Source organism: Tachypleus tridentatus, chromosome 13, assembly GCF_004210375.1.
Source record: "Tachypleus tridentatus isolate NWPU-2018 chromosome 13, ASM421037v1, whole genome shotgun sequence".
In the NCBI taxonomy this organism is placed as follows: domain Eukaryota; kingdom Metazoa; phylum Arthropoda; class Merostomata; order Xiphosura; family Limulidae; genus Tachypleus; species Tachypleus tridentatus.
Window position 1 is genome coordinate 49,690,146 of NC_134837.1, and position 12,589 is coordinate 49,702,734.

Sequence of the window (12,589 nt, forward strand, 5' to 3'; positions counted from 1 at the left end):
GAAAATACCACAGTATAAAATGATTCAAGTTTATTACGCTGCTTGGTTATTAACATTTGGTAGCTTTAAACAGTATATCATTAACAACATATGGCAGGACTTAAAATCACAATACATACACCATGGATTAAAAACAATATTTCATTTGGCTTTGTAGTGCATAACAGCACTTATCACCCCATCAGTTTGTGAATCTGTTTTACTTGAAGAATAGTTTCCTTCTTTGGCAATAAGGGATTAAGAAAAACATTAAGATACAACCAACACCAAGATAACTAACCTTTTACTTTGTGAGCAACATAACTGCACACTGTACATTTGATAAATATATACTTTTTTTTTTTATTGCAGTTTTGCAAACAATTTCTATAGTTTACCCTCTTCCATACTATAACAGTACTTTGATTTTATATCTATTCTAATGATGGTAGAACAACTCAAGTTACTTTCCAATTAGAATGAAGTAATTATTGTAAGTTTTATTTTTAAAAGTTAAAATTTTTTATTAGTCTAACAAAAGCATTACCCAATCCCATGACAGAAGAAATTTATTTTATTAAAAGCTTTTGTAATATACAAATTTTCCATATACAGCTATAACTGCACCTCACCATGCCACATCTATTAACAAGCTTAAGCTGAATGCTAACATTGTCTTAAGATGAGAGGATGAATTTTTTTGTGTTGTTTAATAAGACAAATGTATCACACTTCTCATTGTTTTGTTCAAATTTGTATTTAACTGAACTGGATTGCCATATCAAAAGGGGATTGTCATAAATGATAGCTACCATTTAATGTAATCAACACTTGTGTGATGAGGTGTAGTTATAAGTAGCACCAGTTAATTTTTATATGCTTCACTTTCTAAATATGATAAACATGGCACCCACATTTAGATTTATCTTTTTTTTCCAAATTGTAAGGGATAATGTACTTTAGAAAGCACGTTTCAGACTAAAACACCCACAACACTTTAGGGCTTAAAGTTCATAAAAGATGCAATATTAACAGTTGGTCATGAGTAAATGTATTGCATTTGTAACAAACAGGTCAACACTGAACTTAGATGTTCTTTTTCTGACAGACAGACACATGACTATCACAAGTAATCAAAAAATGTAACTTTTCTTTTTATATAATACATGCTATAAAAGTTAGCAATTATACAAAAATAATGTCTGAGAATAACCCATAACCCAAAAAGTACATTAGTACAAGTGGACTTAATCACAACTCATTCTCCTTTAATAGATCACAAATTAAGAAAATTTGAAACACGTGGAAGAAAAAAAAGTTTTGAATAATTACTGCATAAATAATACTTTCAAAATCTAAAATGCCTCTCAAACATCCTTGCATATACTACTGGTAATACAAAATATAAATTATTCTACATACTTACTGACTCATCTGTTAAGAAGTTTCCATACAAAACAATGACTAAATTTAATACAAAAATGCACATCTGTACATTCTATCAGTGCTCAGCTGGAATGTGTCATGACAACCATTATTGATTATTCTGAAGAAAACAACCTTAATTAAGGTACCAAAAATATTTTTATTATGCTGGCTTCAAATGAATAATTATTAACTCTTCTGGTTGCAGAACAGCCTATTAAAAGTTAATATTCTATTTTAGTAAGTAACACATTGAGGGGGGAATTTTTAATTGTTTTACATTTAGAAAGTAATGCTACCTACATCTTTACAATAGCTATCAAAAGCAACCAATTTTTTTCTAATTCTTATAAAAGTGAATATACTTATCTATGCTTGAAAGTAGCTTGCAATATGACTTTTCCTTGAAACCAAAGAAGAAACATAATTAGATTAGGATAGCAGATGATTAACTGCACTTTATAACAATAAACTTTCACATAATACACATTGATGTGCTACCATATATGCAAGCAATGGTGCAACACGTAACATGTTAGTATCTACATATTTAGTACACTGTAAATTCCTAACAATTTAACAGCAAGTTCTCTAGTGAATACACTTGTGGCTAAAGACTGAAGCTGCAGCCTTCTTCATGGAAGAAGATCATTATGGGAGCTGTTAAATAGAGCAGAAAAAAATCACATTTCAATGACAGTATCCAATATTCTCCAAGCAAATAGAAAAATGCATTGGAAAGAGCTTTAAGGAAAAAATACTCAGGACTAATCTAGAACAGTATCTCAATTTGTAAAGCAAAAGCTGTGAATTCAAGAGAATGTTTTGATCCTTAAAAGCAAATCCAATGAAGAGTGACATATCTCCTAGTTCTGTTAGCAGCCTAGTAAAAACAATGATTTGAAATTAATATAGGTTTACAAGCCCAAGGTCAACACATTTTCTAGCTACACAGAAAATTAAGTTTTACGATGAGGAAAATAGCCAAAGAAACAAGTTGCAGCTGTCCCATTCAATCACATAATTGCCTAAACATTAGACCGAGATTAACCTTGCCATTGTATATAAAAGCACAAGTATGAAGAATGATGGAGGAAGTAGTGCCAAGGGCAGCAAAGGATCTGGACCATCTTTCACAAAGTACAATTAGCCCCAATATTTCATAAGTAGTCTAAAGAAAGAAAAAAATCTTAATAAAAAACCTAAGGAAGAAATCTATATATGTACAAACTAAACAGTTCTTGTTTTATTAGTGATTTGCATTAAATAATTTTGTAAAATCAAAAATTCTTCAATAAACATTATATATCTGAGATTGTGCCTCAGTTTTTCATACAGCAAAAAATCACAATATTTTACATCATAAGCTATACAAGGAAACACACGAACTTTGACATTACATTAACACACAGCATCCGTGACGCACAGGTTCGCCAACTATTTCTGAAGGACTACTGCAATATCGATGCAACGAAGTTTCTGAAGGTACCACTGGATCATATGAATAAGTGGCAATAAACTGATGGCCATTGTGTTCCATGGATGTGTTCGGGAGATCTTGCTGCGAAAGTGTGAGGCTGTTACGATGGCGAACTTCGGCACGTTGCTTCTTTAAGTCAGCTAGTGTACCAGGGCAAGGACTGTAGGGGGCGTTAGTGTTCACTGTCACATGAATTTCTACTTTAACAGACTCTCCTTGTGATCTTGATGGTAGAGATTGGTTACTCTGTAGCTCTTTATTGTCTGAAGATGTGTTATCAGAAGCCTCTGGGTTTTCCACTAGATTATCCTTCTCAGTAAGGGAACTCGGTTCTTGAGGGTTAGCTTCTTTGTTAGAGCTTGCATTATTATTCTCCTTCAGTTGAGTAGTTTTCACTTTCAAAACAGCAGGAGTAATTTTTACACTATGATCAGTGATCTGGTCAGTTTCATCAAAAACATAAGCCATTTCTTTTGTTGGCCGTCCTTTCAATCTCTGCAAGGTGTCTCTACTCCCAACTGGCGACATGGATAATTCTACACACTCTTCATCAAGGGAAGGTTCTAAGTTATTGTCTTTTTCAACTTCTTTAGCATCTTGCTGCTGCTTGGCCTCGTCATCCTGTATAAGCAAAATAATACAGAATCTTAAAAACTAGAGTAATCAAACATACATCTATATTATATGAAAACAGAAACAGTGCTATGCAAGAAAGTGTCAGAGGTGATGCAAAATATATTGTTGTCTTCTTTCTACATGGGAATGCCACTACTCACAAAATATATGAATGTCTGAAAATGATACAAACAAAAGACTGGTGAACATGCAACTTGGTCATGAAGCAGATATAATACAATGCCCATGCATTACAACAAAAGGAATCTTATGCTGATCATTTAATAGCAAGAAATAAAAGGAATTTTAAAACTGTGTATGTGAAAATATCACACAATTTACATATCAAGTATAAATTAAACTACTTGTTTTTTTTATAAATTAAACTAACTTGTTTTTTTTATAAATTAAACTTACTTCTTGTTTTTTTTATAAATTAAACTTACTTGTTTTTTTTATAAATTAAACTTACTTGTTTTTTTTATAAATTAAACTTGTTTTTTTTATAAATTAAACTTACTTGTTTTTTTAAATGAAACTAACTTGTTTTTTTTTTTTTTATAAATGAAACTAACTTGTTTTTTTTTATAAATTAACTTGTTTTTTATAACTAAACTAACTTGTTTTTTTATAAATGAAACTAACTTGTTTTTTTATAAATGAAACTAACTTGTTTTTTTATAAATGAAACTAACTTGTTTTTTTATAAATGAAACTAACTTGTTTTTTTATAAATGAAACTAACTTGTTTTTTTATAAATGAAACTAACTTGTTTTTTATAAATGAAACTAACTTGTTTTTTTTATAAATGAAACTAACTTGTTTTTTTATAAATGAAACTAACTTGTTTTTTTATAAATGAAACTAACTTGTTTTTTTATAAATGAAACTAACTTGTTTTTTTATAAATGAAACTAACTTGTTTTTTTATAAATGAAACTACTTGTTTTTTTATAAATTAAACTTCTTGTTTTTTTTTATAAATTAAACTTCTTTTTTTTTTATAAATTAAACTTGCTTTTTTTTATAAATTAAACTTGTTTTTTTTATAAATTAAACTTACTTGTTTTTTTTATAAATTAAACTTGTTTTTTTTATAAATTAAACTTTTGTTTTTTATAAATTAAACTTCTTGTTTTTTTTTATAAATTAAACTTCTTGTTTTTTTTTATAAATTAAACTTCTTGTTTTTTTATAAATTAAACTTCTTGTTTTTTTTATAAATTAAACTTCTTGTTTTTTTATAAATTAAACTTCTTGTTTTTTATAAATTAAACTTACTTCTTTTTTTTATAAATTAAACTTACTTCTTGTTTTTTTTTTATAAATTAAACTTACTTCTTGTTTTTTTTATAAATTAAACTTACTTCTTGTTTTTTTTATAAATTAAACTTACTTCTTGTTTTTTTTATAAATTAAACTTACTTCTTGTTTTTTTTATAAATTAAACTTACTTCTTTTTTTTTATAAATTAAACTTACTTCTTTTTTTAAATCCTTCTTCTTGTTTTTTTTATAAATTAAACTTACTTCTTGTTTTTTTTATAAATTAAACTTACTTCTTGTTTTACATAAATTAAACTTACTTCTTCTGTCCTTCTTAAACTTCTTGTTTTACATAAATTAAACTTACTTCTTCTGTCCTCCTTTCTTCTTGTTTTACATAAATTAAACTTACTTCTTCTGTCCTTCTTTCTTCTTGTTTTACATAAATTAAACTTACTTCTTCTGTCCTCCTTTCTTCTTGTTTTTCCTGCCTTAATCTTGCTTCTTCTCGAGCTTCTCTCCTTGATATCTGGGTCTTCTCACGAATACTAGTTCTCCTTACTGATTGGCTAGAAATTTTAAAAAATAGTTGTAAATGTTTGTATTTTCGTGTAACATGTCATGGTAGTGCAGAAAAAAAAATCACAATTTATATTTATTCCTAAATTTTATATATATAATGAAGGTTACAAGGTTGGTCAAGTGACAGACCCCATGTAGTTAGTGTATAGAAAATAGAAAAATATAAAGTCTTACTGAAAACAAATGTTTGAAATGTACATAGGAGGTCTAAGAAATTACACAAATATTTGAGATTTTTGGGATGAAGAATGTTTGTTTTTTAATCACAACATGAAATCACTTTGCACTCAAACTAGTAACGAAACAGACTATTTTCACAAACAAATCTTTAGTAAAAAAAGTATTTCACTAAAAAATCTGATTTTTTGTGTACAAAAAAATACAACTTAATCTTTAATAAAAGTTTATCAAATTTTGTGAAGATACACACCCTGTATCAGAAGTTATAACTCAAACGTAGATGAACTTGTGTATATTACACCAAGTCTGTAGCAAAAGGGTCAAAGGAAAGAATGAAACAAAAACCTGATATACTGTTAGAACATTGTTTTACTTGCTATTTTATATTTGGGAAGTCTCACTGAAAGACATATGAAAACTGCAAAATAAGCTACCAGCAGAATCATCAGTGTTGGTTTTCCAACAAAAATTTGACCCTTGCACCCAGCTTTTTCTAAAATAATCTTACCACTGTAAGTGTTCTGAATGTTCATAATGATGCTTCAATTATCAATCAAATTATAACAAGTCCTACAAATACTTTAAGTTCACTTTTTTGTGCCTTCAGGTTTTATTGATCTGGGTATTTTTAACAACTTACTGTTCTTTTAATGCATTCTGCTTTGGGGAACTTTATATAAAACCAAAACCTTTGTATTGTTACAATAACTGACTGTTGTTTAAGAATGTTTAGCAATTTCTTCATGCTTTTTCTAAACATGTACTCTTGTAGTATTTCTATAGAAGGACTAGCTTAATGACAAAGTAATCCAATATTTATTTACTTCGTGGTAAACACATAACGACTTTATAATTAGACTATTCTAATTCCATAATGCACAACATTCATTTCTACTGTACACCTTCTGTGACAAGTAAATAAAAACTCTGCACCTTCTTGTATTTTGACTGTGGGAACGCCTTAATTTATGAGGTTGAGCTGCCCGTTTAATTTCCATCTCACTTTTCAATTGAATTATCCTTTCTCGCAGTTCAGGATCTTCACAGATATCTAGGGAAAATTACACTTCACTTGTTACTTCTGACAACAAAGTAAAGTACTAAACACTTGCAATTTGCTGGTGTCTTATTAATTGTCATTTTCCATACAGGTGGCAAATGAAAATAAAATGATTAACTTTCTTAATGTGAGGATTTAATTTCTCTTTCTAAAGATAACTACTAGGTACTTCATAACAAAACCTAAAAAAAAACTGAAAAGAAATGGAGATAACTAATTAGTGTTATACAAACGTGTTTACCCTTTAAAATATCTATCACTATAATTTAAAAAAAAAAGTTGTAGCATATGAGAACTTAATACGCAAACTTTAAAATAAAATAAAATCTATTTAATGGTACGTTTAGTTTGTTCAGAGGTAGAACTAAAATTGATAAAGTGAATGTCATGATTTGTAATAATAAAAAGCATTTTTAATGAAATATTAGATGTGTGAGTGAATTTCACTATATGGCAACAAAAAGTGACAAACTATAAATTTATATATAAAAAAAACACACACCTATAATAAAAATATGAAGATGTCTTAAAAAACCCAACAACATACCGTAGGGAGTTTCACCATTCTTTGTTCGTGCATTAAGATCAGCTCCAGCTTGTACCAGCATTTCAATAACATCAGGCTGAAAAAATAGATTTATTAAACTACCAGAAAAAATTATAAATTTATGAAAAAGAAGTGTACCATAAAGTAGGTGAAGATCTGTTTCAATGATGTTGGAATAGTAACTGGGAGTGAATATCTCAAGTCTTTCGTTTTTCAGATTCCGATTTAAAGAAATGAAAAAAATTAAGGTTTCCTTGTAGGGAAGGTACACAATGACTGAAGTATCAACAAATGGAATGTTTGTAATTTTGTACCCTACATCATGTTCAATCACATTTTAATTCATACAGCATTCTTTATTAGTCACAATGAATAGTTATTTCCATATGTCAAATTTGTTAGCAGAAAAACTCACATGGCCCCAGCAGGCAGCAGCATGAATTGGATGCCATTGATCATTATCTATAGCATCTGTAGAAACATGGTGGTCTAGAAGAAACTCCACAACAGTCAGATAACCATTGGCTGCTGCAATGTGAAGCTAGCAAAAAGTTAAAAATATTTATCCTATTAAAACTGAATCAATGAAAGGAACAACCATTACCACCAATATTTCTTGCTTATTGAAATAAAACAAAGCAATTGCCCCACCTCCCAAAGAAGAGAAAAAAGTAATCTCAGTAATGATATACAACTTTCAAAGTCTCAAAATAAAATGTTTACCTTGTTCTAATCAATAATAAAGTTAAACTCTCCTACCATTTTTGTTTAATAAATACTCATTATTGAAATACGACTATTACAGGAGTTGCTCCTTGATAATCCCTGTATTCTAAATCTTCACCATTTTCTGCAAGCAGCTTCAAGTCACTTAACATCTGTCTTTCTGTGGCCGCTCGAGTTTCATCAATCATTTCTTGAGTTACACCTAAAAGAGAGATCATTGAAGAATAAGTGCATAATGTTATTCATTTACACACATAAGACAGAGCAAAGCAAATCTGTTTTAATAGCACGTACAAACCGAGGCACAAGAAAGTTGTTTTCATAAGTAAGAAAATTTGAATCCATTAGTGCAAAGTTGGTATAAAATTAAGAGAACATAATCAGGTTTGTATTAAAATAAAATTCAAATTTCTCTAGTTGTAATCTTTTTGAACTATTATACCTGTAAATTGACATACATATACTGCTTTATGTATCCTTTAATGAATACTTTATATAACTTGTATTTCAACAAGTTTTCTTAATCACTTTTCTGTTCAAATTTTTGTCAAGCTGAACATGATTTAAAGCATATTTTAAGTATCAGGCAAAAGGCTATGGCTAAGCTATCAACAGAAGCTGCAAAAACAAATTTAACACATTCTATACTCAATGTTATAAGATTAAAAAGAAATTTAATGCTTGGATGCTCCCAGGTTTTCTTGACACTACCAAATATTTCCTTCACATTTTTACTATGTAATCCCCATAAAATGTCATACTTGGCTAGCTTGTGACAACAATAAGTTCAGATTCTAATCTAATTTATCCACTTCACCTGCTAGCTTCCCAGTAACATAACTTCACTTAGAGTATTTTGTTTAGTAAAGTATTCAAAATATAGTTCTTACTTTTGCAATATCTGATCCTACTGCAGGCTGTTGAGAAGATTTAGGACAACTAAAGAACTAATGTGCACTCATTGTTTACTGCTTAAATCTTTTCTTATACATGTGGCCCAGCATGGAAAGATGGTTAAGGTGCTAGACTTGCAATTTGAGGGTCATGGGTTCGAAGCCCTGCCACACCATGTGTTGGTAAATCCCATTATTTGTTAGTAAAAGAGTAGCCCAAGAGTTGGCAGTGATGATTAGCTGTCTTTTCTCTAGTCTTACATTGCTAAATTAGGGATGGCTAGTGCAGATAGCCCTCGTGTAACTATGCGAAATTCAAAAACAAGACAGATGACCTATTATAAATTAGTTTTACGCATGTTGAAAGATGCAGAATTTTTTAAAGATGTTGATACTTAGAAACATATTGTATGAAATCATATGTGCTGGTAAACCCTAGTTTTAGTTTAACAAATTCAAAACTAACATTTTATTATTATATTTAACTGAACAATTTCATCATGTCCGAGTTTAACATTTTTTTGCATGACTTAAACTTAACTGTGTTATTAAAAGTCTGAATTTCTATACTGCATTAGCATTAACAACTGTTTGTTATTTTCGATGCAAGACACCTGTTGGTCAGAGGTTTAAAAGACTTTTGAAGAACAAGTGTTTGTTATTTCATAAAAAAAAATTACATTAAACTGCTGTTAACAGTGAGATTGCAATAATTATGAGTAACTTCTTTTTAAGCATTGTTGTTTTAAAACTGTTCAAAAATAAAAACTAAATCACATATTTTTTAGTAGTAACAGATAAATAACCTGAAAGAGATCAAATTAAAGTAAAGAATTAATGAAATGTGTGTAAACACTGCAATTAAGTAACTTAGAAAAACTGTTGATGCTTTGAAACTTGTATGAAAAATTAATATATCATTCAAAACTTGTAGTAAGCCACTCACTCAATACACATTATATGGTGTTCTTTGGTCAATGTGTAATTATGTCACAATACTCTTTGCAAAATGCATAATAACTACACAATGTGGTTAGAATATAAACAGAGTTACTGTTTGGTGATCATTCTTGAAAATTTGTTATTTGTAAAATTAACCTTTTTTTCTTGTTGGACTCTGACTTGTGACTGAACACTTGTATGTTATAATTAACTGGAACTTAAGTACTATTAGAAAATATGGCAAATGGTAACTGAATTAATTAATAACTACAACTAAGTTTTGCATATATAAAGATCTATGCTTCCAGTTTTCTACCCAAGTACTTCAGACTTATTTTACCTCGTTTGGCCATTTCAGACTCAATGTAATCTAAAGTACAATCATCTTCACAAATGTCATATGGCATATTTCCATCAGCATTTACAGCCAATAAGTCAGCATTCCTAGAGAACAAACAAGATAAAAATTAAAAAGAATATAAAATTCCTAATGTTTATGGAACGTTCAGAAAATAACAAAGGCTAATATACATTAAAAGGAAGAAAGACATCGTTTAGATGTGTTTTACCAAAATATACACCAATACTCTTTATATTTAGTTCTCATTATTTGCATCTAACTGAACACTGCAAATTCTAATCTGTAACAGTCACTGTTTACTCATTGTCACAACTGAATATCAGTTACTAAACAGTGAACAATAGGGATAAATTTTACTTAAACTAAACTAGAGACAAGTTAATTTTTAACATACTTTAAAATGAACTAACTTTAAACTTCTCAATCACATGTAGTTATATAAATAGGTGATTGAGTATATTGAGAGAGAAAACAATCCATTATTGGTCAACTCCCTATGTACCCTCTTCTGCTAGTTCTCAGTAACATAACTTCTTCAAGGAGAGCCCACAAAGGGAAGTTCTACAATATTTTATTTAATCACATTAATTAATGACATTACCTTCCTTTTTAAGGTGTTCAAAGATAATCTTGTTTTCCAAGTTCCTGTAACTTATAAATGTCTATTTCATGTGTAGTCATGAAGACATCTTAGGCAGTTTCAGAAATACTGTTTCTTACAGATACCACAACTTATGTGGAAGTAAGAAATTAAGAGTTTTGTTGATTGCCTGCTAAAAACCACATGACTGACTTATGTGGGTGTGAAATTGCAGTAATTTGGTTGCTACATGCTAAGCACTATATAACTTGTGTAGGTGCAAAAAAATAGTTAACAACTGGTTAAATATGATATAAACCAAGTGTAGGAACAAAGTAACAAGAGTTTGGCTACTAACGTTAAATGCCATACAACTCATTTATGTGTGAAATAAAGTTCACATTAAGGACAATTTCATGGAAGGTTGGTTAAATTCTGCTCCCTTTAGTAACTTCTTACAGGTTTAAGAAGTTTAACTTACTTGGCAATTAGGTATTTCACTAAATGAAGATGACCACATGTGGCTGCTGCATGAAGGGGAGTCCACTGTTCACTATCCTTGGCATTGACATTAGCACCAAATTCTATTAATAACTTCATCATTTCTTCACTGTCATCAATACAACACTGAAAAATATGATTATATTTAATTGCTAATTATATAAAATTACAATATCAAAAATGAAGATCTGGGTGATTAATGTAATCTAAAAATTAAGAACAGCATGAACTATTTTTTATGGAGACAGATTTAAGGTTCATGCAATATCAAGTCTAAGATATTGTTTCAAAAATCAAACAAAAGGGTCAAAAAGACACTTCAAATAAAAATAAAAGTCAGACACACTGGTTAAACCTACAATAGTTCATCATTCACCTTTTTTTTTGCTTGAAAACTTTGGTACTCAGAAACTTGAAGATTTGTAAATTTAGTAATTTTCTGTTAAAACAAATACAATCACAAGTACATTACCGACAATGCTAACATCACCTCATGCTTGTATTACATTTAAAGGATTATCAGTAAAATTGCTGTTAATTACAATCACTATTCATATTTCTTATTTAAATCTCCAGTACTTCTGACACCTCAAAAGTAGCAATACTAATTTCAAACAAGGAAATAAATATGAAATCACACACTTAAAGATTTTTGTTATTTCCTACAAACCAATTTCACCAGATAAGTGTAATGCCATTACATGTCCACATTTTAATTTTTTTTGTATAGTTATTATATGACTGCATAGCCAGAGTTTGAATTTCTAGTCTTTGTTAACACTAATGGCTGTTTCTTATATCTTGGTAAGTGATACCTGCAAGCCAGATAGTCTGTTAAAATACTTGAAATCTAAAAATGTGTTTGTTATTTCATAAAGCTGTTCAAATTAAAATGTTTGCAACATGAGACATTACAATAACTAATACTTTAAATACAGCTAAAGTATGGTAAAAGGTGGAAAATTGATCACAATTAATTTTGATAATTTCTACAAGTGTTACTTGTATCAACTTTAAAAGACAATTACCAGTAACTGTGAGACCACCTTAGGAAAGTAAACTTTGAAAACTGAGTAAATTGTTTAATTATCTTATATCAATGTTGCATATGATGAAAACAAACTGGTTTTAAATTCATATTGATGAAGTGTTTAAACAGTAACTACATTACCAATAAATAATGACTTACCTGATGTAATGCAGTAAGACCATCTTCATTTGTAGAGTCTGGACAAACTCCTAACAAGAGTAGCCTCCGAACTGTAGACACAGTCAATGAGAAATAATGAAAAATTCTAACCCACAGTATTTTCCTTTTAATAAGAACTTGTGTTACAAAAGAAAGATATGAATAATATTTATTCATCTATCAGTTTCTATTGTTTTTACATTTGTATAACATGAAAGTGTTTACTGTTTATAATATAAATGATTATTAAATAACAAAATATA

The 12,589-nt window shown here is 29.1% G+C and overlaps 1 protein-coding gene across 15 annotated transcripts in view; it reads right to left on the reverse strand.

Moving 5' to 3' along the window:
- Positions 1 to 15: 15 nt before the first annotated feature.
- The window catches only part of LOC143239780 (protein phosphatase 1 regulatory subunit 16A-like), an 81,599-nt gene continuing 69,025 nt past the window's right edge, over positions 16 to 12,589 (reverse strand). For all 15 annotated transcript variants that reach the window (XM_076481271.1, XM_076481283.1, XM_076481272.1 and 12 more), the window contains 9 exons: positions 12,327 to 12,397; positions 11,118 to 11,263; positions 10,036 to 10,139; positions 7,938 to 8,062; positions 7,550 to 7,675; positions 7,135 to 7,210; positions 6,461 to 6,578; positions 5,223 to 5,334; positions 16 to 3,505 (listed from right to left, as the gene is read on the reverse strand). In XM_076481271.1, coding sequence (XP_076337386.1) covers positions 2,801 to 3,505; positions 5,223 to 5,334; positions 6,461 to 6,578; positions 7,135 to 7,210; positions 7,550 to 7,675; positions 7,938 to 8,062; positions 10,036 to 10,139; positions 11,118 to 11,263; positions 12,327 to 12,397 — 1,583 coding nt within the window. In that variant the 3' untranslated portion in view covers positions 16 to 2,800. The remainder of the gene's footprint in view (positions 3,506 to 5,222; positions 5,335 to 6,460; positions 6,579 to 7,134; positions 7,211 to 7,549; positions 7,676 to 7,937; positions 8,063 to 10,035; positions 10,140 to 11,117; positions 11,264 to 12,326; positions 12,398 to 12,589) is intronic.